Source organism: Uloborus diversus, chromosome 8, assembly GCF_026930045.1.
Source record: "Uloborus diversus isolate 005 chromosome 8, Udiv.v.3.1, whole genome shotgun sequence".
NCBI classification, from domain to species: domain Eukaryota; kingdom Metazoa; phylum Arthropoda; class Arachnida; order Araneae; family Uloboridae; genus Uloborus; species Uloborus diversus.
The window spans coordinates 125,314,277-125,341,805 of record NC_072738.1 but is presented as its reverse complement, the minus strand read 5'-3'; the positions used below and the strand labels follow the sequence as shown (position 1 = coordinate 125,341,805).

At 34.7% G+C, this 27,529-nt stretch overlaps 1 protein-coding gene across 3 annotated transcripts in view; it reads right to left on the bottom strand.

Moving 5' to 3' along the window:
* LOC129227311 (NAD(+) hydrolase sarm1-like) overlaps positions 1–27,529 on the bottom strand; it is a 193,023-nt gene that overhangs the window by 9,681 nt on the left and 155,813 nt on the right. For all 3 annotated transcript variants that reach the window (XM_054861855.1, XM_054861853.1, XM_054861854.1), the window contains 6 exons: positions 24,794–25,090; positions 18,353–18,760; positions 16,983–17,211; positions 12,605–13,725; positions 11,652–11,828; positions 5,198–5,322 (listed from right to left, as the gene is read on the bottom strand). In XM_054861855.1, coding sequence (XP_054717830.1) covers positions 5,198–5,322; positions 11,652–11,828; positions 12,605–13,725; positions 16,983–17,211; positions 18,353–18,760; positions 24,794–25,051 — 2,318 coding nt within the window. In that variant the 5' untranslated portion in view covers positions 25,052–25,090. The remainder of the gene's footprint in view (positions 1–5,197; positions 5,323–11,651; positions 11,829–12,604; positions 13,726–16,982; positions 17,212–18,352; positions 18,761–24,793; positions 25,091–27,529) is intronic.

Here is a 27,529-nt window from a genome sequence, read left to right as displayed (position 1 = left end):
TTTTAATATAATTTTTCAATTTTAGAATGTTGCCAGAGCATAATTTTCGGAAACGGCAACCTAAAATTTTCGGAAATTTCCGATCACAAACACCATTATCAATGACACTATTCCTGTTCCCTTCCTCGTCAAAATGTAATTAACAAATCATAGTTCTCTTAGTAAACTTTTTAATGATGGAATACATGAAAGCCAGTAAGTGATCTCAAGAGCGTGTTAATTAAACTACGTAGAACCAATGATGTGAGCAGAACGTTTGAACTAAATTCCGCTTCTGTCAGTGTGAAATCAACATTTGAGCAAACCGCACTGGAAATTGTAATTGTAATTGGGCAAGCATTACCATTATCTAACACAGATAGTTTAAATCCTAGGAGCTTGGTCTAGGAGTTAGATTCACGGAGCTAAACCCTTCTAGCTTCGTAAGCGATATAAAAAGTGAGGGGAAAACTTTTCTAATGAAGTTAAAAAATATTTTTTTCCTTAAGAATAATTATTTTGTTCACAAATAATTTTTACTGAATTTATTTGTATTAATGAAGGTAATTGAGAAAAACAAGATCATGTTGACCAATAAGGTCAACCCCCTCTACTTGATTTTGATGTAGTCTAACAAAAATTCTCTAGATCATGAAAGTCATTGTCAGAAAGTCAAACTGATGATAAAGCATTGTCAGTTTGTTATCACTAGGCAAAAGTTATAACGGAGGGGTGATGTCAAAACTACCTGATATTATTTTACATTCGTTTCTTCATGTTTCGCTGTAGTACAGTACAAAAAATTTGTTTATTGCTCTTGTGAAGTATAGCTAATCAATTTGAAGGAATTTAAAAAGAAAAATGTCGTTGTGAATCACCATTTTTTTCCTGTGATTTGATAATTTAGAAAAGTAGATTGTAGCTCAAAAAGACCATAGTTCGCCTTATTGGGATACCAGAGTATCGGAAGGAGGATATGATAATGTGCTGCATATGCTGCACATATGTACACAACGTTACGCAGGAGTGACCAATAAAAAAAAAAGAAAAGAAAAAGCGCATTGTCTGGGCCTCGAATGTGACGACTGATTTTTATCCTTTTTATTGAAGTAAAAAAGGAATTTTTGATAATATTCCTGAGCTTATCAAAAGTTGTTTAATTAGTTTTTATATCTACATAGTTTATTTTCTTTTTTTTTTAGTTTGATTGTACTTTTTAGCTATTTTGTTTTGTCATTAATCCTGCGTGAGGCAACCCTTGTCCAAAGTTGTCCTTATGGGGGATCCATGTTCCAAATGAGGTCAGGTCACCTTTCTTCCTTAAAACTGCTGATAAACATAATTGGAACTTAAATTTTTTAGTAGGAATTTTAACGTCCTATTTCTTATGAGTCAGCTGATGAATTAAAAATTTTGACCCGGTTGAATCATAAATGAACGACATATTAGGCATTCAATCTTTTGGTGGCCTTATTTGACGCACTTACCTCAATTACCTTTCCTATTACTTTGCTCATTTAGCTTTTTCATCTAAATAGCGTCATTTCAGAGGAGGATTGTTTCTTTGATTTAGACGTTTTCTTGCAAGAATAATTTTGGGCACAGAGGGTTCGTTTTAGGACAGAGAATAAAGTTTACTTTCCATAGAAGCAACATTTGCTGTATTGTTTCAGGATAGACTTCACCAATCGATAGAATCATAAAATTAAGCTGTTTGTCGAGGTACGCTAAGAACAAACTATACACTACACTAGAGCACCCAACTGACGTTGTTCTGTTCAAGCTTTGTAAATTGAAAAGTTAAAAAATGTCAATAAACTATCAAGTGTTTGAACCGTTCTGTTGAAAAAAATAGTAAAAAAAAAATGTTTTAAGCTGCTGTGGTGTCAGAATGCGTATATTTATTACAACTTGATTTATCTAATGCAAACTGAGCAGTTGTTTTATTAACTACTTTTTCTCCCGTACTTGATGGTTTGTTCCTTCAGCCATACTCAAAGGATAAAAAGTGTCCTCAGATATTAAGTGTAAAAATCTAACTACCCATCTAGAACAAACGGGAAATCCCGTTGCAACATCTCCCATATGAAAAAGAATAAAACAATCGAAAGGATATCGTTTAGAAAAACGATAAAGGTAAAAACAGTTCTCTGAATAAGCAAAAATCACTCATCCTCCCCCCCCTCCCGATGTAAAATAAACGTTCTTCAACTAAAATGACTAAAAACTCTTTAAAAACGAAAAACAATTCTTTGCAATTTGAAATATTTCCCCAAATAAACAAAAACTACAATAAATTACATTAACAGTAGCTTTAAAATGTAAGCAAATGATCACGCAACTCTATTGTTTATAACCTAAGTCGCCAAGTCACCACGTTACTGTAATCCAGCCGGTCAGTGAGCGAAGCCAACTCCGACTGGTTAGCGGTCCGATCTTTTGAACGAAAACTTTTTAAACTTCATATATTGCCTAATTTGTTCCTTCCACCAAAGATAAAGATCTTCCACTGTACTGATCTTTTGTGTACAGAACTACCCTGTTGTAATTTATCTGGACGAAAATAAAATTTGTTTCGTCTTTAAATTCCATCAACTTTTCCTTTAATAATGTACTGATTGGTAAGATAATCCTTAAAGTATTCTTGACATTGGTGCCAAAACTCAGATGGATTTGAGCCGATAAACAAATGTTGCTAGGTACGGTACTTTCTGATCATTTGGTTAGGAAAACCCAAAGCACTGATCCGGTCACATGGTTCAATTACGACGACAGAACTCACGTTTTGCGTCAACCTTCCTGTACTCTACTTTAAAACGTATCACGGGACCTAAAATCGTTGCTTTCAAGAGAAAAATGAAGGCTTCACTCTCTCTCTCTACGTTTTATCTATTCTCAATTGACATATCACAGTAGGACTATAGTAGGACATTTCATTACAAAAAGCAGAGCTGACTTTCTTATTGTCCTTTGGCAACGGGTTAAATATTTATTTAAGTTTTCGCTCAAAATAAGTTGAAATAAGTATAAATCATTTGGGAGATATAACCGTCCAATGTTTAAATTAATTAATTAATTAACAAAAACGTTTTCGATTCTATTCATCGCGCTTCGAAACCATGCTTGCCACAACTTAATTACACACAAAAAATTTGATCAAAATCGGTCCAGCCGTTTAAAAGCCTTATGGTGACAAACGTCCGAACAGATTTTTATATATTTATTTTAGTTCTCACTCAACAATACTTTAAAATAAGTATAAATCATTTGGGAGATATAACCGTCCAATGTTTAAATTAATTAACAAAAAACGTTTCCGATTCGATTCATTGCGCTTCGAAACCATGCTTGCCACAACTTAAGTACACACAAAAAATTTGATCAAAATCGGTCCAGCCGTTTAAAAGCCTTATGGTGACAAACGTCCGCGCAGAAGATTTTTATATATTAAGATTTTCCCTTATCTCTCCTCCACAAGTCATAACAGTATAGCTAGGGCAAGTTGTTTTTTTCGCAATGGTACTACGCTGACTGAGAAGCAATTTTTACAGAATCGCGAAACTGACACTGGAACTGTCGGAAACGTAATGACGTTTAAGGATCGAAATCAACATTATTAAAGCATAAATTTGTAAAAATGCGCACTTGTGCCTCGAAGTTTTAAGGAGCCCCCCCTTTTCAATGCAGGAAAAAAGTTCAATAACACAAGTAAATAAAGGGTTTTAATTGGAAAACAATTGCACAAAATGGTCATAAACTGTTTTAGCTGCTGAAATTCGCTGCATTTTCTCCACCATTGTTCAAACCAGGGCATGGGCGGACTGGGTTCCGCAAGAGGGTGCCAACCTTGGCCTCCAAAGGGCGCAAAAAAAAAAAAAAACAAAAAAAAAAAAACAAAAAAAAAAAACAAAAAAAAAAAAAACAATAATTAAATAATTTTTTTTTATAAATGAATAAAATTTATAAATAAATAAAAAGAAAAAAAGGGGGTGAGAGATTGGACTCAGGTTTACGAGTTTAAAGAAAAGAAAAAAAAAGTGAAGTAAAATCGCACAAGTTTGTGAGCGGGGTTAAAAAATAAAATAAAATAAAATAATAATAATAAAAAAGGTGTCCAGGCTTGAGTACACATCGGCCAGCGGGCCAGTCCACACCTGAACAAGGGCTGCAGAGTAGAAGCCCCGAGTAATCCGGAGTCGAACCGATTTTGGGGCAAAGAGTCAAAGCTTGTAAAACCCCCGGAGTCTGTCATTTTCCTTCCGACTCCACAGCCCTGGTTTAAGGGGTTTAACGACTTTTAACCTTCAAAATTTTTGTTTTTCTGGAAAAAATAAATGTTATGCATAATTTAATTCTGAATAATTTGATACCTTATTTATGACCATACGCCAAAAACATTTCGAGTTATCGTGAAAAAACGTAAAGTACCGCTCCTAGCAAAATTTTTGTCAGCCGCAACTGTTTAAAACTCATTTTCTCATAAGTCTTTTTTTGTTTTGCGAGCATCAAATCTCAAAAAGTTTTTTTTCTATATATTTAAAAAACGCATTTGAAGTATGTTTACCAGATTTGTTTTTGTGACTCGAACCAAAGTTTTACTAAAAAAGTAAACTTAAATTTAAAAAAAAAGTCTCCCAAAATTTTGGTAAATTATCATATATATATATATATATATATATATATTTTTTTTTACATTTCAAAAAAGAAAAGTAAACTTTTTTTAAAGATTTAAATTTAGGTTCAGGTCATAAAAACATATTAGACAAACACACATCAAAAGTTTTATGAAAGTACATTAAAAACTTTCTGAAATATAATGCGCACTGCTGAGAAAAAGAGGTTTAAACAGCTGTTGTTGACAGAAATCCCGGTAGGGATGGTTTACGTTTTTCACGATAGCTTGAAAAGTTTTCGGCGTATCACAATAAATAATATATCAAATTGTTCAGAAATAAGTTATGCATAACGTACATTTTTTTCTCTCCAGAAATTCGAAAATTTTGAAGGTAAAAGGTCCTTAGACCCTTCAAACAACTCAACTGTCAGTTCAAAGCCATAATTTCACAGAACAGTTTAGAGTGCAATCCAATGTATTGAGAAGTTTTACATAAATTTACGTATAATTATATATTTTTCTCCAAAAATGACACCTTCATTAAATTTCTTTCCTAAATTGGTTCATAGAATAATCAGTTCAATTAGTATGAAAATATAATACCTTTTTCTTAAGATTCCGTTTGATATGCCTATATCTTGATTCAACATATCTTCTGTTAGTTGTAGAAGCAAATCGCCATCAACCCGACTGTTTAAAAACTCTTGCGTATACATGTCAAAACCAATCTAAAAAGAGAAATGACTGATCAATCACCATTAAGTAAAAGAGTAAACTAAAATTGTTGTTAGGGAACTTGGGGCCGTTCAATAATAAGGGTTCCGAGGGAGAGGAGGGAGGCTGGAAAAATCTCTACATACCCTTACTTTGTGTGCGCGTGGGAGGGGGGAAGGCAAACCCATTCTTATGGTAATATTTTCCAAGTTGATATTTTATATCAGAAATCACGCGGTCAAGTGGTTTGGCAGTGATCATGTTTTATTTGCGTCTGGAAGGTAAAAAATGTATTAGGATGAACTGTTTTTTTATTTGTTTTACAAAGAATAAATGGTTGTAAAATACAATTAAAGAATCGCACTATACGTGGCATGTTTTATTTTTAATTTATCACATTAAAAAAATGTCAGAAAAAAAAACATTCGGTCTAGATTCCAACTTTTTAGTAAATATTTCTAATAATAATGATAATAGTGAATTTAATATCGATTCCACTGATGTAAGATTCTTTATTTGATTATTTTGAAAAACAAAATGGAATCTTACGTAAGAATAGGGGGGGGGGGGGATGGATTTGAATAATCTTACGTACCCTTACATGGGAGAAGGGAGAGGGGTCAAACTTTCCAAAATCATCCTTAAGTAATTAATGAATGGTCCCTTTGAACGGTCTTAAGGTAAACTCACAAAGTTAAATGATGAAATAAGTGGGTATAGTGGTAAAAATTCAATTGACAATTTAGGAGTATTGTGTAGTAGTGTAGTTAGTAACGTGAAAATTTAATTATTACACTTTCGAATTATAATTCAGAATAGAGTTGAGAAAAATATCTTTCTAGCACACATATTCAATAGAACTTCGTTTATCCGAAACTCTTTTGACCGAAGTCGGTTTCATTGTTTTTACTTTTCCTAAAGGCAGCAAGACCTGCTACAGACAACGAGTTATTAGAACATTTCTATCCTTTCTGTTTCCCCCATACCCATCAGTAAAAATTTAAAGTAAATACTTTTAGCTTTTGAAACGTTATTAAATTCAAAAAATGTAAAATAAAATTTTGTTTCATCAAGTAATTTTTTTTTAACAATGTGTGCATGTAAAATAAAGTTTGCAGCATTTTTACCAAATGCCATATGAATGAAAGCTAGATATCTCTTCAAGGTTAACGGAGGCAAAAGTATCCTGAAGCACGTATGATGTCTTATTAAATGTACATTGCTTTTTCCTGATTTGTGTAATAGTATTTATTAAGCAAATTTATAGTATACTAGTGGTGCCCGCACGGCTTTGCCCGTAGTAGAAAATTAAAAGGTCATTTGGTTCGCCTGTATATTAACAAATAATGGATGATGAATTTCTCGCCAATTTGCTACATTCATTTGGCTTGTCCATGTTACGGTTCCACGTTATGATAATTCTGTAATTTATTCGTCCACGTTGTGATAATTTGCTCGGGAAAATTTTCTTAAAATTGGAGTATAAAAAGAACAAAATCGAATTTTCGAAAAATCGCTTCGAGGTGCACACTCCCATGTTACAAACTAATTTTGTACCAAATTTCATGAAAATCGGCCAAACGGTTTAGGCGCTATGCGCGTCACAGAGATCCTGACAGACATATATCCAGACATCCAGACTTTCAGCTTTATTATTAGTAAAGATAATCAAATTAACATGAAATTCAAAATCACATTAAGAAATTGTTTTTTGATATGTGGTGCACGATAAGATCGAGGTGGTCAACCGGATGGCTATTTTTTCCCGAAAAAAACTCACTAAAAGTGTGAAATACCCAGTTTTCCTCTCTTTTCACTTTTTTACAAAAGACTAAACAAAAACTCATTTTCTTAAAAGACGGCGTAGAAAAAAAAAGATGAAAGCGCTGATGCAACACGTGAAGGTGGGAAATAGTTAGTCACAACAATTATTCAACTATCCGGCAGTTTTTTAATGTTCAAGCTATAGAGTAAGAGCTGACTGCACAAAAAAAAGTACTCATAAGGTACATTAAAAATTTCTGTAACGGAGATAAAGTACATACATAGCCAAGCATTTATCGCTTGGTCTGCCAGTTCGGGTAAGGGACCGGGCGGGGTTGGCGGCTGATCAAAGATCACCAATTTTCAGCAGGAAAACTGCAGTTTTTCTGAAGGTGAAGCCTCAAAGCTTTAAAATATCTGCAGAATTCTTCAAAATTTCTGCAGGTGAACTGCAGATTTTGTGAGGAAAAAAACGCTAACACATTTGGCTATTCCCGTTTCAAATTAGGCATTTTCGCGCAAAACAAAATGAATTTGATTACACTAGTTACATTGATGTGTTTAGATACATGTATTTTAGTTACAGTTATGTCATGAGATGAAACTTTTCAACTGCGCATTCTACGTCATGAATCCCCCCCCCCCCCTTTTCCCGTCTTCGCCGCCATTTTGGGCTGTGAGTAGATGAGTAAATCCACGCTTCGGAACCGCTATGAAACTTTCCGATTGCGCATTCTGCGTCATGGCGGTTCTCAAACGTGGAATTTCTCACATTTTTCTGAGGTTTCCTTATTTGGGGGGGGGGGGGGGGTGCGTTTTAAAAATGGGGGGGGGACACCATTTTCTGGGGAGAACCCCTTCCTATAGTTTCTGAATATTGAGACACGTAGTAGAGATCAGCCATCGACCATATTGAAAAACATTTGAGAACCTTATTTCAATAATAATGGCTAAAGAGCATTAGGGCCCAAAAATGGCGGCGAAGACGGAGAAAGGGGGGGGAATGCATGACGCAGAATGCGCAGTTTGAAAATCTTTCATGGCGGTACTCGAATGTGGATTTACTTTCATTTTTCAGAGGTTTCCTTATTTTAGGGGGGAGAGGATACACCGTAAAATTTGGGGGGGGGGGGAGGCACCATTTTCTGGGTGGGGGGGGAGTCCCCCTTTTCCTAAAGTTTCTGAATGTTAAGACACGTAGTAGAGATCAGCCATCGGGCCATATTGAAAAACATTCGAGAACGTTATTTCAATAATAATGGCTAAAGAGCATTCAACCAAAAAATGGCGGCGAAGTCGGGAAAAGGGGGGGGGGGGATTCATGAAGCAGAATGCGCTATTTTTATTTTTGAATCTGATTTTTAAACATGCTTTTAGTCACTCTTTTAGAGAATCTTTCTTTTTTGGGGAAGGGGGAGGGGGGAGGGGGGGTTGCTACGGAACATTTGGGGGTGGGAGCCATGGCGGGGGGGGGGGAGGAAAACCTCTGGCTAAGGTGTCCAATTATTACTACGCGCAAAAGAGACTAGCCATCTGCCATCTCAAAAATCATTTCAGCATTTTTTTTCTTAAAATCCACAGCTTAACCAATCGCGCCATTTAAAGTTCGAAATCACCCCCCCCCCAAAGTTTAAGAGTACAATGTGCAATCTCAGCCCCCCCCTCATGCAGATCACCCGTTGTTCTGAAAAATAGGAAGAAACACTGCCGTATACGTTACTACGTACACGCCCACATACGTAACATCATGACATAACTGTAACTAAAATACATGTATCTAAACACATCAATGTAAGTAGTGTAACCAAATCAGTAACCACATTTTAGTTTCCGAGAACATGCCTAATTTTAAACGGGAATAGCCAAATGTGCTGCGTTTTCCTCACAAAATCTGCAGAAGTTCACCTGCAGAAATTTTGAAGAATTCTGCAGATATTTTAAAGTTTTGAGGCTTCACCTTCAGAAAAACTGCAGTTTTCATGCAGAAATCTGCAGTTTTTCTGCTAAAAATTGGTGATCTTTGGATCACCCGCCCAATCTGCCCGGTCCCATACCCGCCCTGGCATACCAAGCGATAAATGCTTGGCTATGTTTGTACTTTCTTTCCATACAGAAATTTTTAATGTACCTTATGAGTGCTTTTTTTGTGTAGCAGGCTCTTTTGGTCTACTTGATTTCGATATGTTATTTGAGGATTTGATTCATTGAAGCGGCTGATTTTAATTGCCATTAATTCAAGTACCCGGCGCTCACAAGCAAAAATTACCTTTCTATAAGTGCAGTGTGCCTGGGCCCAACATAATTTTTTTTCCATACCTTAGCATGATTAAATTTATTGGTATGAGAAACGCTTATAAACAGCTCCACCTAGTGACTTTTGGTTGAAGCATTCAGTGTTCCGTTCAGTATTTCAAAAAACGGAACATTTCAGAATGTACGGGGACAACGGGACAGGATACCTGAAAACGGGACCGTCCGATCGTATGATCAGCCTTAAGATATTGCAAAGCATTATATAGATGAAAATATTTGAAATAATTATCTCAAACATGATCTTCATTGATTTTCTTTGTACCCAACAAAGTGAAGCAGAATTGTAAGTGCTTTTAACTATGAATTATACAATTATAGCAACCACAGTGAATTCGAAAGAAAATATTAGAAAAAAAGTATCATTCGTGTGTGGGAATCTGACTTCCTGCCACGTCAACTACATGAAAGCACTCTAGATTTGGACTAGACACAGTGACGTCCTTCTTAAGCAAAACGGCAGCAATAAAGTTATTGAATGCGCTCTAAAAAAGTCATAAATCCTCGTTAAACGACCCGAAATGGTACTTGAACCAAGAACTGTCGAACTTTTCTTACACCCCACTCAAGGTTAAAGGACAACACACTTTCTCGAGTCTGAAAAGAAAGAAAAGAAAAACTACTGGAGAATTACAAAATGATGCCGTCACTTTGTGAGGCAGTCAAGTAATGTAGTTAAGCTAAGAATAGGGTTTTCCTTTATTTCAAAGAGTCTTACTGACATCCGCTGCGGTGATTAAGAGAAGAGATAAATTAATTAAATACGCTGCCGATTGCATTTTAAAGGACATTCATTTTGCTTACGTGTAGAACTAAATAAAGTATTAGAAGCATTCAAGCGTTTAGTATTATTGCAGTTGAACTCGCTTATAACGATTGCGAAGGGACCTCGGTATTTGCTCGTTGTAGCCGAGTACTCGTAAAAAAAAAAAAAAAACAATCAACTTCCTTTGAGCAATTTTATTGCTTCTTCCCTGTGTTATTGCTTTCGAGGAATACTCACGGTCCAAAAAAACATCCGTCGTTTGCCCCAACGGTTTCGAGAAACGGTTAAGGTTTTACACATGTTAAGAGTCATTAACAGGCCACAGAGAGCCCCAGTCGCCGGGCCCCTCCCGCGTCCCAAAAAAAAAAAGAAAAAAGAAGAAAAGTGTGGGAAAAAAGAAAAAAATGGAAAAAGAAGAAAAAAAAGGGGGAGGTGAGAAAAAAATATCAAAACTGCTTACTAGAAAACAATTGACTCTATTTTGAGTGCCACAATAGTAATTACCAAAAGAGTAAATTTTACTTAATCTTTACATTTTCTCTTATTCGGAGGTTTTTTTCCTCCTTTTTCTTGTTTCCTTTCTTTTATTTTCCTTTACTTCTTTTCTTTCTTTGTTTTTTTGCGTCGGTGTCGCCAGGCCCCCCAACGCCCGGGCCCCTAGTTTCCGACTAGGCTGACATGGCCTCTCGTCGGGCCGGTTCATTGAGTATGTTAAGGGCTGTTAAACTGAATATTCTTCCTATTTGTCACTATCGTTGTCGCTTTCATTATTTCTCTCATCTGTATTTGCTAGAATTCGAACTAGAATATCCTCGGAAAGCCCATCTCGGAGGTGTCAAAAAAAAAAAAAAAAAAAAAAAAAAAAAAAAAAAAAAAAAAACCGAATTGTAACATCACTTTTTTGCGGTTAATTTCAGAATGTTAAATTATTTTTTTTCCCAAGGAAGGATATGCTGAGCTGGAACTCGATCAAAATTTAACTATCAAAGCTTGCAAAACGAGTCCGTTTCCGTAAAATAGAAATAACAAAAATGTTTCCCATTTGGTGATGCGAGCGTGTTATCTATCGATGTGACTTACCTCAACGGACAGTGTTGCCATTCCAACGAATGTAAAGAAACCCAGGACACCAACCAATCCAAAAGGAATTTAAAAAAACCTTATTTGATATCAGTATTTAAAATACTACCAAAAATGTATCTGAAATGAGCTCCATCTAAACACTCTCTGCCATTGGGGGATTGTTTTAGGACAAGTTAAGTTTTGTTGGCACTAAATCAAATAGTTACTTTAAATAAATATTTAGTGCAAAGTAATTTTTAATTTCTTCTTTTCAAAATAAAATATTTTAAGAAATATAATATTTGCTTTGACACGTAACCAGTCAAACCACTCGTAGAAACGCATTGCAAATTTATTCAACCACAAAATATATCATTGAGAAAACGAAGGACCACGGTGTTCCACAAAAGAAGTTGAGAAGATTTATCAGCGCGGAAATACCTGCTTCACCCATTCTTTGACGTCAACTTCGGTCCATAAGGGCACTTGTTGCGACAATTTATGAGGTAGCTCTTCTCCAATAAGTTGTAAGGCTTGAGCTGCATACTTAGAAGCGATAGCGTTTGGAGAGCTGGCCACCTTTTTCAATGCATTAACAGCATCAATCTCGAGGAAGACCTAGATAAAGAAATTCAGGAAAACAAGCATTATTTAAGAGTCTTAAGTATAAGTCAGACATTGCCACATACCATTAATTTACTTTCACATTCAGTCGCACCTGATTTCGAAGTATCAACAAAAAACTCATTCATTAGATTTAGAAACATCGACAAAATACATCCATTCATTAAATTTCGAAGCATCAACAAAATGCATCTATTCATTGAATTTAGAAGCATCAGCACAAAACATCCGTTTATTCGAGTTAGAGACATCAACAAAATACATCCATTCATTAGGATTCATTAGATTTATAAGCATCCTTAAAATGCATTTATTCATTAGGTTTAAAGCATCAACAAAATTATTTTCTTCATTAGATTTATAAGCCTCAACAAAATTATTCTATTCATTAAATTTTAGAAGCATAAAAAGACTCATCCATTCATTAGATTTAGAAGCAATAAAATCTATCAAATATAATGCAATACATACTGCACTCGATGGTTGCAAGAAAAACTTTTTACTTTCTATCGTACAACTGGAACGTAACTTAGAAAGTTCAAAGCTTGGCACAGAAAGACAGCAGACGGCATGCTGTACAGAAAATTCTTTTTTTAAAATACATTTTTATCACAAAAATGAGAAAATTTTTCTACATTCACCGTCAAGAGAGCCATTCGGCAATCTGTACAGGCATCAAGCGTTATTGAACCTTCTGCAGTGCTACAGGTTAGCTTTCGGGGAAAAGTTAAGATTTATTTTTCATTATTAAAGGAAATAAAGCAACGTACCTGTGTATTTCCTTGTTTTTTCTTGATGCCAGCCTCCATGGCAAAATGGAATGCTGCTAGACTTCTTGCTTCCTCTCGTTTGCTGTCCAAAACATTCACAAGCCTTTGCAACCAATTTTTTGATTGTCCATGAACATGTCCCACATGGCTTTTGGCAAACTCTTCTGGGCTATGACTAGTAACAAAAGGTTCTACGAGGTCTAAAGTTCCAGACTTTAGTACAGCAGCTTCAATTTCTTTGTTGGCTACTAGAGATGATATGGCAAGGCACGCATAATACTTGATATTATCGTCGTTGTTAAAAGCTAAAGTGAACAACCACACAGGCACTTTGTGTTTAATCATCGCCTCTTGGTTTTCGGGTCCACCATACAACGATAAATTTGCCAAAGCTGTGGCGCAGTGCCTTAAAGTCTCAACATCAGAAGTTCGGCTTTGTAAGATTATTGATCTCAGTCCACCTATTCTGATGACATCACTGCAAGTCGATTCCGAATGTTTGAAGAGGTGCTCGAGGATTCCTGTACCCACTCTCGAATGAGTTACGGATCTTCTCTTGGACTTCTCAAAGTCACTGAAGGAACAAGCAACTTTGACAACTTTTTCAAGACCGTTTTCGACAACATACGTTCGATTTTCAGTTGACAAGCATTGTTCTAATAGCTCCGCACTGCGGAACTGCAAGTCTAAATTTTCAGAGCTGCAATTGTCTACCACAATTTTAAGTCCTCCGTTGGTGCGCAATATGTTGCACATGGCTATACCGAGATCATGTCCAAAGTTTGGTATTGCCCAAGCTTTCTTAACAAGGTCACTCATAGTGGATAAAAGCGTGGTAGCTTCTTCAATCGAAGAGGCTACTTTTAACTTCTCCACACAAGTTGCCATGCGACTTTTAAACCGTTGTACTGCCTTCTCAACTTCAGAACTGGAGGATTCCTCGCTTAGAATCTGAATGTCCTCCTCTAATCCTTGCATTATTGAAAGATTTTGATTTGAATTGAAAGAGAATGGTTCCATGTTACTGCCAGTGAAGCCAGAGAAATTCATACCCAAAGATGACATGTTTCCAAAATCTACTTGATGAATATTTTGACTGGCCAAAGAAGACTTGCTCACACCTAGTAGAAAAAAGAAACCTTTTAGAAACAGAATCATTAATAATTTAAATTATAAAGCTACATAAATTGAAAATTTAAATTAGAGACTCGCAACGGCAATTGAAATGGGGTTTTGGACATAGACAAAAACAACTTCATCTAGGATGAGACAAAAAGAGTGAATTTTAGGAATCTGAATCAGAATATCAAATATTTGTAGCATAAGAAAAAAAATAAGACATTATGACTGTCAATATCTTTTAGTGAGAATGAGCTTGTGTGATTAACTGAAGTAACTTTTTCTTTTGATTTAATTTCCTATAAATTCGCTAATATTTAACTTATATTGATTTAAACTTGGTACTGTGGATTTGTTGAACATAAATTAAACTGGGGTTTACCTCCCTTAGTTACATTAAAGAAGGCGTATAACTGCAAGCAAACTTGACTTAATAGATAATTATCTAGCTTACTGATTTTATAGTTTGGAAAAAAAAAACGTTACCAATGGTGTGAAGTCCCTACTGTATTGCCCGTTAATAAGAAATAGAGTTAAAATATTAATACTACTACTAATAATAATAAAAAAAAACTATAATAATGAATCTAACAGGGTGGCGACAGGAACTGTGAAAAAAAGTTCCCTGACTTTTCCCTGATTTCCCCGATTAAGTTCACCAAATTTCCCTGATTTACGTTACCAATGATAATGGTTTTCTTTCTTTGCTCTACTTGAAATCCATTGTATGTTTGCATAAAATGCAGTATTTTAAACGTTTTAAGTTGTGTAAAGTTGTTGAACTAAAGATATATTTTTAAAAGATGCTACTTTTTTTAATAAAATGGTTAAAAAAACATATCAAGTCAATTTTTTTTGGGGGGGGGGGGGGGGGACCTACAAAACAGTATATTAATTTTTTCTACAATGGAAAGATTATAGAAAAAAACTACTTTACTTTCAAAAATCACTTAGCATAAGAATTTTAAGAAACTATTAAAATTACTCTTAAAAACACGTGTATTTATGATAGAACTAAAAAGTAATTGAAATTATTTTGAACTAAGTTTTCAAAGAGAATAATAATTGTTGCAAAAATAACAAGTAATAGTGAAAGAATAGAAGTAATGTAGTTATTCTTATATAACTAATTGACATATTTATGCAAAACAGATGAAACCATTCGACATCTATTCATAGGGAGTTTTTCTCTAATCAAGAACATAGGTTTTAATGAATGAATACAGCATTTTAACAGTAAAAAAATTAAGATATTTATTTAAGTACACATGTTAACTCTATTTCAAATGATTTCAGTATGTAACAAAAAAAATCTTGGATTGCTTTTGTAACAAACAACTTTGAAATGCAAGAAAAAAAGAAAAAAATAAATAAAATAATAGTTTAAAAAACTAAAAAAACACGCTTTCGTAGCAAAATGAACTAAAAAGTGAAAAATAATCTTTGGATGATAGTAGTTGACCAATCACTTAATTTTAATGTAATACAAAAAAGCGTGGGGTGCTGTCTATTTACATTTTTGCTTGGACAACAAATGGAAGAAATTCAAGACAACTGATAAGAAGCCCCCCACGCTTTTTTGTATTACATTAAAATTAAGTGATTGGTCAACTACTATCATCCAAAGATTATTTTTCACTTTTTAGTTCATTTTGCTACGAAAGCGTGTTTTTTTTAGTTTTTTAAACTATTATTTTATTTTTCTGCTTTTTAGTCTTATGTTGAAGAATTATCAAGTGACGAAATTATTTATAAAACGAGTGCGAGGTAATATCATAAAGCTAAGACAAGGGCACCCCGATGGAAAGCTACAGTGAGTCATCGATGTATGTTTGAAGAAATCATATTTATATTACTTTGAAAATTTGAGATGCATTTGAATAAAAGTTTTGTTCAACAATGGTCTGATCAGCAATGAATTTCCAATTGAAGGCTCACCTAAATTTTGGCATGAAATTAGTTAAAAACAATTATATTTCATGTTCTAATTACCTTGGAACATTGGAACAAATTTTGTCTGATGCAGAAAAATTAAAGGTTTTTGTAGATATTTTTAAATAATTTTTGCGAGCATTTTTTGATGTATTTTTTTAAATTTTTCCTTTTTCACATTGTTGGATTTATGCCAAAATATTGATTAAAATTGGAGGAAACTAACAATTAAAAGGGTTAATTAATTAATTTGATTATAGAATATTGCATTGTCATCGGGTCTGAGATCGCGTGCCAAATTTCAAAAGAATCCGATCGCAGGAAGTGGGCGAAATTTGAGCTGCAAGATTCCATTACAAGATACATACATACATACATACATACATACATACAGGTGAAGCTAATAAAAGCGTGTTAAAAAAACAATTAGTTAATTTCAAAATATATAAAAGAAGAATACAACTTGGTTGTAAAATTAAAGAATCACTTCAGTCTGAAGAAAAGAAAACCTTTATAATCTGCGGTGACATCAAATAGTATAACGGCAAAAAACAAAGTTTTTTTTAATTGAAAGTTCAATTTTAGCAATTAAATTAAAATCGCGAAGAAGTAATAACTTTTAAGCTTTCATAGTATTAATTCAAAAACCAAAGATTTCTTCTTGAAATCGTGATTACAGTACGCTAATTACTTCGAGACAATGGAATAAAGGCAAAGGAGCTAAGGCATTAATGAAGGCTTTCTCTTTGCCTGTATGGTTGTTTATTTTACGTAGCATTGAAAGCGTAAAAGGAAATTTCAAGTCCCTAGGTAAAATAAACAACCTAACAGACATAAAAGCAATCTTAGGACGTTCATCCTGTGGTTAATAAGTAAGATTCAATACTTTGACGTTGAGGAAAACAGATGCACAAATATGCGGCAGTGTATAATCTCACCTCATTAATTTTACTTTTTTTTTTGAACAGTTAATTGGCGGAAAATGCGTAGGGAATTAGAGTACTTAATTTTGTAAAGCAAAAAAAAATTTTTTTCTTCATAAAATCAATTTTCCCTGATTTTTTGTTATTTTTTCAAAATTCCCTGACTTTTCCCTGATTAATAAAGTTCCCTGACTTTTCCCTGATCTCCCTGATTTCCCTGATCTGTCGCCACCCTGTCTAACTTACCCGCCAAAAAAAAAAAAAAAAATGATGAATAACTTATGGATAAAAAATAAACATAAAAGTATTTTTATAAATGTATTTTGCTCAAGTTATCCAGAATGCAGCAAGCAATTCGTTAGGGTTATCTGATTTGCTGATAGTATATGCAAAGCGGGAATTACCTTTTGAAGAAAATGTCATTTTAGCAGAAGTAGACGATGACATGTTCTTTTCCGCTTGAACCATGCCCTGCGAAAACAGATGTTTCTCCTCTTGTTTGGCCATGGCTACTTTCTCCGCAGTGAACTCATCAGTTGACAATTTCATCGAAGCGGCCACTGCAGTGCGTTGCTGCTGCTGCAATGAATCTGCAGTCTTCAGCTGCACTTGGTCCTGTCTCACAGCGGCAACCTACAAAGGGTTATAAGAGGGGGAAAATATAAATAAATAAATAAAAAATAAAATAAATAAATAAATAAATAAAAAATAAAATAAATAAATAAATAAATAAAAACAACAACTATTTCAAGAAACACATGCTGTCACAACTGACATTTCTTATCAATGTCATTTCAGAGTTAAAGCGCACTTTTAACACAATTTGCGCACAAAATTTAATTTCAAGTGCGTATGATAAGCAAAAAGGATATCGTATTGAACTGTCTTTATTAACAACTTGCTCACTTCTGCCAAAGGATCGAACGAACTCTGATTCAACTGTTCTTTCTAACTTTAAAAGATCACCAAGAAAGAGTAATAGTAAGCAAATGAAGATATTTGCTGTCTATTTTTCAGATCTTTTTTTAGAAAATGGAGAAATAGGAATTAACTGACAACTTTTGAATGCAATGTTCAACCATATTACTCGCTTAAATTTGTATCATGAATACCAAAATCATAAAATTAAACCCCTTGAAAACTGGACATTTTTGTTGATGAGAAGGAGGCAATCTCCACGAGAGAATCTTCATGGTTCAGACCTTAGAGTAGGAATTAGTTACGAGAAGGAGCAAATTCAATCATTGGCTTAGGAAATGTTGAGGCAAAGATCTCAAGACACAAGGTTAAACTTTGACGAATAGGAGGCGGGAAACGAATGGAAGAAATCTAATTTCTTCCAATACTTTACTTTCATCACGTGACTTGGAGGTCCTTTCTTCAAGAATTGAAGGCTTCACTCTCTCCACCTTTTATTCCTTCTCAATGGTGCAGACTGCAGATTAATTTTAGAGGAGTTTGATATCATTTTGTGGCTTCTCGTTAGAGAGGAGTACTTCTTAATGTTTGAAAGAGTGCGCCATCGCACTTGGGAGCGATGAGAAATTCTGTGATGAGTAAACTAAAGAGTAAAAACTCGTTCCTCTAATAACTGCTGAAGCAATTAAAAACCGGAGAAGAAGCGTTTTCCATTAGAGTAGCATAAAAGTAACCGAAACAAGATTAAAAGTCATTGCAATATCTCCTTCATATGATTTTACTTTGTTCACTTTAACCTATCCGCTTGTAAAACTTATTTTTCAAAAAAATAGAGACCTGATGGGTCGCTGTCTACCTTTTCGGAAGAGAACCCATCTGCTTCGAGTTTCTGCTTCATGGCTGTAGAGGCAAACTTCTCTTCATAACTGACATTTCCAGCCTGAAGTCTTTTCCTTTCTTGGTTGGTGGCAGCCGACTTTTCTGCCGAATACCCGTCGGAAGTGCTCACTTTGACTTTGGAGGAGGAGCTCATTCGTTTTTGTTCGAACTTGACTTCGGACGGGGAGGAGGAGGTGGTCAGGGAATCCCTTCTTAGTCCCACTGGACCTTCCTCCTCCGAGAGGGGCTCGTCCACAGAAAGTCCACGTTGGACTAGAGCCTGAGATGCTGCGGATGAGGAGTTGCTGATCATTTTCCGGCGCGAGTCAGAGCTGGCACTCGAGTTGCTGGTGACGCTCACGCTGCGACAGAAGTTTCGGTTTTCCTGTAAGTGAGAAAAATAAACTATGATATGCAAGATTCACTAGCATTCATTTCTTCCGCAACATACATTTTTTGCCAATGAGGTCGTTTCCAAAATTTTAAAAGTATTTTCTTCTGAAAGAGTATGTTTAAAAACATAGGATTTCACCATTTTTTAAATGATTTATTTAAGTTTAGTATTTTTAAAAAATTACTTAAATCGGTGCGTTTTCATTGTTTACACTTCTGTCGTGGGACGTCACAAGTGATGAAATGCCATTCAATGTTGCCATTCACAGAACAAAATATTTAATTCGCATCTTTACTCACGTGTATTGGCAACGATATGGTTGATAGCAAGCATAGAGAGTAATTTTATTTCGCTGCTTGATTATCATAACGTGGAAAGGTAGTAGAAAGATGCGCCAAATTGCATCATTTGTGACGTCATAAAGACCACGCCTTGTTTGAAAAATCGGACATTTTAAAAAATGAATTAAAAAAAAAACTGTTGGGAAAATGAAAGTATTTTCTGGGTCCATGTAATTTTTTTTGTTCATTCTATCCATTTCAACGACTAAAGGTAGTACTTTTGACTGAAGGAAAACACCCCATTTCCTACCTTTAAGAGTAGTGTCTTAAGATCTATATAAACGGAGAGCGGGAGCAGGAGTAAATTCTTTCCAATCTAAGGATTTCGCTCAAGGGAAAGACAGCGAATCTCACTTCTAGGTAATAAGCAGAAACCGACAGTCGGTCTAGGAAATCCAGAAACCGTACTTTCGCTCTTGTTTTGGGCTCATCAGTCAGGAATAGACGATATCGAGCTGGGGTCCTTTCATTGTAGCACTGGTTGGCAGGGCTTAATTTCTGCCAAAAGAAGTGCCAGAGACCCATAGTCACCACAACTTACTTTTTACGCGTTAATAGCCTGAATTTTGCTCAAAATGCTAAAATTTGCACAAAATTGAAAAGAAGTGAAAGAGCTCAGCTCCCGTGAGCTCCTTTACAAATTAAGCCTTGCTAAAATTTGTTTTGCACACCAGAGAGTGCCCAAAATTATGGTGAAAAGTGAAAGTCAAACTTTTGAAAGACAAAGTCAAAAGTCGTAAAGTGAAAGTCAAAGCTTAGTCAAGAACAACTGCCGTCAGCTTCATTCAATTCCAGACTAACGAGCCCAAAACAAAGGCGAAACTGCAGTCTCTGGATGCAGTAGCTGGGTTGTCAGTGTATGCTTATAGTTCTGCCTCAACCCCAAGCTTGGGTCTTTAACTTACATCTTATTAGTCCATCCATGCTTTTGCGTATAAACCGGGCTTTACTTCAAACCCACAAGAAAATGTTCTTTTTTAAAACGTTTTGCACCTGAACAAATTTAATATTTTTTAATGTAACCGGTTCGAGTTAAAAAGGACTGTATAGATGCAACACTTTGAAAGTGAATCTGAATAGGCATATTAAGGCTGAATATCCGTCGGGATTTTGGTGCACGTTGATAAATCGTCTTGTCTTATAAAATACAGCATGTTTAAAAAAAATTATTCGAGATAATTATGTTTTAAAGTCAAGGGATTAATTAATTTGGGAGCATTTCTGGCTCAACCCCTCAGAATACTCTATCTCGAGCCTTACTGTAAATACTAGTGCGTTCCATCCTTCTCCACAAGAAAAAGTCTGGATGCGCTGTTAGACATTGAAAGAGGTGTGCGCAAGGGAGAAGGGGGGGGGGACACCTGTTGGCCCGGGACCGAGCCTGAAGGGGGCATGAGATTTTTCAAACAAGAGGTGAAATGTATGTTGAGAGTTAGGGGTAAAAATATGGAGGGGGCCCGTAACAGTCATTTATGACAGGCCCCAGAACTTCTGTGCACGCCCTTGGGTATTGGTATGTCAAATGTTTGCTTCTTTTTTTTTTTTGAACTTGAACAAATTTTGAACATACAAAAAATAACATAGGCTTAGCAAAGAAAATGTACTCAAAATATTATGATCAAACAGGTGAAACTGATTAGAGAAAATACTGTCAAAATTCAGTTAGATCGCCAAATTATCAGAGATACTGTCCAACCACGGATTGAATGTAATTTTCAAACGTCCAGATAAGATGAATCTATCTGAATAAGGGGGAAAAGTAAAAATTTGATGCCGGTATTCCGCTCAATTGGATGAGACTCTGCTTCTGCAAAAGCTGGCATCGCTAAAAAATAATAGATTCGTCCATTTCCGGCTCTAAAACGGATGTTTGTCTTTCCATACAATCCGTGATCAGACAGTAGCGCTATTACCCTTTGTTTCAAAGGCTATTGCGACAAACGATTTACTACAGCTCAAGAAGTTATTAATTTTTTTTATTCCATTAACACCTTCAGAATGTGCATGTAAAAAATAGATTTTTAAAACGTTCTATATTCATACATAGTAGTCTCTAACAAATAAAAAAAATACATATGTTTGTTTTTCAGTTTTGTAGTGTACCCTTTTTTTTTGAATGAAAAGAGTTGTGAGTTTACGGATGCACAGACATCCAACAAAACGAAGCCATCCATCCTTTGGAACTCTAACACAGGTCAGTATTTTTTTTACAAATCATTCAGAATCTTTACCTGTTAAATATCATTTTAATTTGCAACACCGACGTTCTGAAGCATCGATATTTCACCATTGATATCGCACCTCTATTACGAATACATATGAAAAATCTTATTGTTTTTGGCAAAACAAGCTGAACTAGTTATTGACGAACCTATCGTACCTTCAATTCACTCATCTGAAAGCTATTAGATGTGAAATAGTTGAAATTCAAGCAATTCAAAATCGCATATTAAATTCACATGCGAAGTGTTTAAAAATTCAGCTTTACACTTTGACTACAAAGCCAAAATCGCACCCCGGCTAGGAAAGTGACACAGCTCAAAATTTGGGGAGAAACATACTAGTATTAAATCAAAATCTACATTTGATGCTCGTTCTAGCCACAAAACTCGAACAAAGCTAGCTTGCACAATTAGTGCGTGGTGGCATAAAAACGATATAATCAACTGTGATACATCACTAATTTTCCTGATTTAGGAAAAATAATTTCGAACTTTAAGTATGCATTATCGATTTAGACAATAAAAACTAACCAGTAAACATCACATCATAATATTTTTGCTGGTATTGCTTAAAACTACAGTCGGACCTCTATACATTGAAGTAGCAAATTGCCGGAAAAAAATTCGATATATAGAAATTTTGATACATGGAAATTATCTTATTTTATCAGAAAAATCTCCTAAAACATTAAAATAAAAGCTTTTTGTGTATGAAACCCTATTTCTAATTTATAGGAGCATCGGATTAAATTAAAATTAATAATTAAAAAAGTAACAGAAATTACATTTTTGCACTTTCATACATCTTCATTCTTCGGCAATTCAACTTGATCCACAACATAAGGGGGATTTTCGTTTTGACAATGTAATCGAGAGAAAAGTAAAAAATCATTCTACCTAACTTGAATGATTTTTACTGAAGCTAAAAGACTAGGAATAATAATCAACAGAGAAAAGGGATAACTTGAAACTGATTTCACAGTGCTACTGGTTAAAACTAAGATTTGAAATTAACTTGAGGGAATTTAAGAACTCCAGAACGAAACAACGACCTGTCTACACACCCCTCAACCCCAGATTCTTTATGAGTTTCATAGCAACCTTTAGTGAACATAATTTTCTCCCGTAACCTTCAGTTTTTATGAGACAAACAGTTAAAAGTGGAAAAAAAATCTACGAATGTCTCGAAAAAAAATCGATATATAGAGATTTTTTCGATATATAGAAACAATTTTTCTATGTAATGAACATAGAAATTTGCTGGGATTTTGATATATAGAAAATTTCGATATGTCTCGAAATTCGATATATAGAAAATTCGATATATAGAAAATAAAATTTGGAAGTTCGATATATGGAGGTTCGACTGTATTACTATTAAGTAAAACCTTGATTTTCTCCAATGCTGTTTTTTTTTTTTTTTTTTTTTCAGTTGTATCACTTTCCTTGCCGATGCGATATGTTATATGATATATATCCTTTAGGGTGGTTCAAAAAAAACTTTTTTTCAGCTAGAGTTCAGAACACCCCCTAATTTTTTTAGATTTACTAATAGTGTTATGCTGTAAAAGTTTTAGCTTCTTACTCAAATTTTAAGACGGTGCTCAATGACTCCTCAATTTAACATTAGCCGTAACATAGAAAATGTCACAAATTTAGAAGCATTTAATTTCCCCAGCTGTTTTTTCGTAAATAATTATTTTATTGCAATGTATATGCATAATACTCGAGTACATTATATGTAGCGTTGTTTTTTCATTTCACTGTATTTTTTAACCCCCCTCCCCATACTGATGAAGTTTGGAGGGAAGGGGTTGGTCACCCTCTTTCAGTTGAAATTAGTGATGTTCCGGATATTCGTATCCGTGTCTGCGGACATCCGAGGGAAAATACAGATCTGTATCCGTATCCGTATCCGTTACTTTTTTGACGGATCTTAAACGGATCATTTCTATTCTAAAAAATTTTAAATATTTGAATAAAAGACTCTCAAATACCGTTTAAAATTTAGGTTTTATTCCCTATTTAAAAAAGGTATCATTTCAGAAGCCAATTTGTATCCCCCCCCCCGTTTCAAAAAGGAAGGGGAAATAAGTTTTAGAAGTGTGTATCAGTGTGTCTTTTTGTGGCACCGTAGCTCCTAAACAGATGAACCGATTTTGATAGTTCATTTTTCGTTCAAAAGATGACTTGATCGAAAGTGTTCTCAGCTTGGCCTCGTTTTTGAAGAACTTTAATTACCGGAGACATTAATTAAAAATCGATTTAACGTGTTCCACAATTATGGTAGTAAAAATTTACCCGTACGTTAAAAATGCTGTCCCTAATTGAAAGATCGAAGTTTTCTGCGTTTGATATTTATTTGAAACTTCCTACTGATATACAGTAGGAGCTATAATCTTGTTAAGTAAATTTTAAATGCAATTCTAAGCCTTTATTTGCATGATTGGTAGCGATTTCATAGTCGGAAGATAAGGAGAAAAAGCTCAATGATTTAAAATTTTTACCTGCTGTCAGTTCATATTAGTTAACAATTGTGTGTTCTGACCCGCGAAATTCATCTTAATATGAGGTCGGCTCTATGGGACATGTTTCGTTTTTTAAATTTTTAATTTAATATTAGTTTTTGTTATTGATTTGGGGTTTCTGTTATTCTTCGTTTTTGTTTTTCTTGGCATCCTTTAAAAAAAAGTGAGACTAAATTCTCTATTTACTGTTTGTAAACGTGATCCCGGCTCTGTATCTCTTCGGTCGGAGAAGTTCGGTGGAATGGGTCAGCGCTGCATTTATGCTGAAATAAAATGGGAAAAATTATTTCTAGCCTGTCCAATAGCAGCTTTACACTCTTGCTACTGTATCCTACATCTACCGAGTAAGCTAGAAATAATTTTTCACATTCCATCTAAGCTTTAATGCAGCACTGACCCATTCCTTCCAACTCTCCCTCAATTTTACAGAGATTAGTAAATCATAGTCTTGATTATATTTTTGACGCAGTTGACATTTTTTGAAGAAACTGCCATTATTCTGACGGGATTCCGTAACAAATTTTGCACTTGGATAGTTGAATTGGGTAAAAAAAAAAGAGATCCGGATCCGTGGATCTTGACACTAATGATCCGGATCCGTATCCGCGGATCTACTTTTTTAACGATCCGTCACATCACTAATTGAAATAGGAAGCTAAAATTTTTCCAGTATATTGCTATCCACAAGTCTAAAAATATTGAGGGGTGTCCTGGTATCTAGGAGAAACTTTTTTTTTACATGTATTTTTGAACCACTCAATGTCCTTGTCCCAACCGTTGGGACACGAGACAACCATTGGGACATGGGCAATCATGTCTGATAGCCAGTGTCCTAATGGAAACATCACTGGCTATTTACACATAATAACCATGACAGTCAAAGCGTTAAGCTGAAATTTTACCTCAGGTCATGATTTATTGTCAAGACCTTACCTGAAATACCTCATTTTGTTGTTGCGACTGTTGTTGCTGTTTCATTTCTTGACTCGACGAAGACATTGCGTGGTGGAGAATCTGCGCTTTCTTGCTCAGCAAGGAACTGCTCGACGTAGAGGAAGAACTGCTACTCTTCATCATCTTCTCCGACGAGGATGCGTACGAAGCGTTGTTGATCTTGTTGATGATGGTCGCGGCAGAGGCCTTCTTGTTAAAATCCACGAGGGACCCCAGCTCGCCATTGGTGGACATCATTTTTGGGGGGTCGTTTTGGTCCGGCGATGTGTCAGACCCCTAGAATAGCAATGTCATGAATTAGGAACCGGTTGCTGTCATAAATGATAAATATGTTGTTACAAATGGCCAACCGTAAATCCGTGGAGATTTGGCAGCCCAATACTTTACAATAGAAACAAGGATCAGAATTGCAATAAAGAAATAAAACAAACATGATTCACAAACGAACAAACAAGATAGGAAGATGGGTTGATTTGAAACAATAAGTGTTCATTAAAGTTCTGGCAGTCCAATATAATTTTGAAATTTCACCAAGTCTCTGAGCCTCTGGATCTACACAGAAAAAAAAAAAAAAAAAAAAAAAAACTTCAGAAACGTTCCTGGAAAATATTGGGTAGCCAATGTGCCCAATTTCTGCCAGTAACATATCTTGCAAAAAACAGGAACATTTTCCACTAAAAGTCTGTTACCTTTCTGAAATTATCCTCGAATCTTTCTAAATAATACAGAAATCTCCCCAATTAAAACCAGTCATGTCTCTGGAACCTTCAGAGAAAACTTCGGTAGGTTTTAAGTAATATCTTAGCGCCTTCCTGATTTACCAAGAAAGCTACAAAAGCATTATTGCAACCATGGCCAAAGCTAAAAGAGAACTGCAAGTGAGTATCAAGCATCTCACTTGCTAGCAATTCTTGCAAAAGTGCGGAATCCAGAGAATTATTCGCTCTCATTGGGAGCTTAATCAATCTGGACGGGCTGTAATCGAGCTGAAGCCAATACACACGATAAATACGTTCAGTCTTCAAATTAGTAGCTAAAAGATTTTCCACAACAGTGAGAAGTCTGCATTCTTGCAACTCGTAGTAATTCCGGAAACATTTTGACAAAGATGCTTATTTTTCACAGGAAATTGGTGAGAACCTGTGAATTCAAGAAACGTTTCATGATAAGTGACGGGAAATAAACAGTGACGTTTCAGAAGGCTTTTACAGTGTAAGTTTGGACATTTAAAAAGGCGTTAGTCCTAAATGATTAATAGTAAAATAATAACGTAGTTAAATTTTTAACCATCTTGTTACCCTGAACCTTATACGAGTCTCCTACTTCAAATAGCGATGTTTTTTTTTTTTTTTTTTCAAAGTTTTTTTTTTTTTTTTTTTTTTTTTTACTCAGTGACACCACTTATTGGGGTAAAAAGTGTATGAGGCCCTAAAATGACAGCTAGAATAATCCTTAAATGATGATAGAGATTCTAATATCTTATTCTTGACCTTATTGGATCTATATTTGTCTGAGAAGGGAAATTGAATTATTATTGGAACTTGATGTTAATAGCTTCATGTTTTATCAAATAATACTTTTCGAATACTACTTCTATACTTTCACCAATTAGGTTCAAGCTTTTTAATTTGTTTGGCATAAAATAAATTTCTTAAAAAAATTGAAAAATGATATGTTGGGCCTCATATGAGACTCTTAAAGTAGGTAAAAGGGGGGAGGTGGACATAATTTACAACGGCACTTTATATTCATTAAATGGTGAAAAAGGTTTTTTTCCTTTTTTTTTTTCAAATTCGGTCAAAAAAGGGTTTTAAAGAAGTCAAAAAACAAGAACACACTACGAATAACAGAAGAGAAGGGCTGGGGGAAGAAATAGCAAAAAGTGATCCAGTTTTAAAACCTTTATTAAGAGATCTCATTTTAAACAAGTGAAATAAAATGCTCTAAAAAATACAGTATAAACTTTACTCAATCAAATTATTTTTAATGCAAGCTAATAAAATGGTTAGAAATTTCTCACCGGTTTCAAATAATTAAAAAATGCTGAAAATACAATCAAGATAATCGTAAATACAAGAGTAATAAAAGATTAACCTTCTAGCTAGAACTTAATGGTAAAAAAATTACATGTGAGCAATGCTTTTACTTTGACAAAATATAAGCTTTCCGTAAATAGTTCTAAATAATTATCTAACAGCTTTTCAATGTAAATGATAATTGAGATTACAGTTTGAAATTTTTGGCGATACGTTTACTTTTTACTTTGATGAAAACACAAGAATATGTTTACGCTGTTGGCATGTTTTCTTCTCATTTTACATTCCAATGTAGTTTTTATTATTTTGAACCATTGAGAAGAGATTAACTATTTACTAATTTCTGCTCTAAGTTTTGAACTATATGGTTTATTAACTTGGCGGATTGGCGGGTTATTTCGTACTTAATGGAGCTTTCAATGATGCTAAATTTAGTGTGCGGTATAGTTTAATTTTAGTAGATTTTTTAATAGCTATTAAATGGCTTGCTTCATTCTTTTTGAGCGGATTATTTTTATTTTAATCGCTCCATTTATTAATTTGACGGATAATTTTACATTTAATGAAGATTTTAATCGCGTTCAATGGCCTGTTTTATTTAAAAACTAGTGGTACCCGCACGGTTGTGCCCGTAGTTGAAAATTAAAAGGTCATTCGGTTCGCCTGTATATTTACAAAT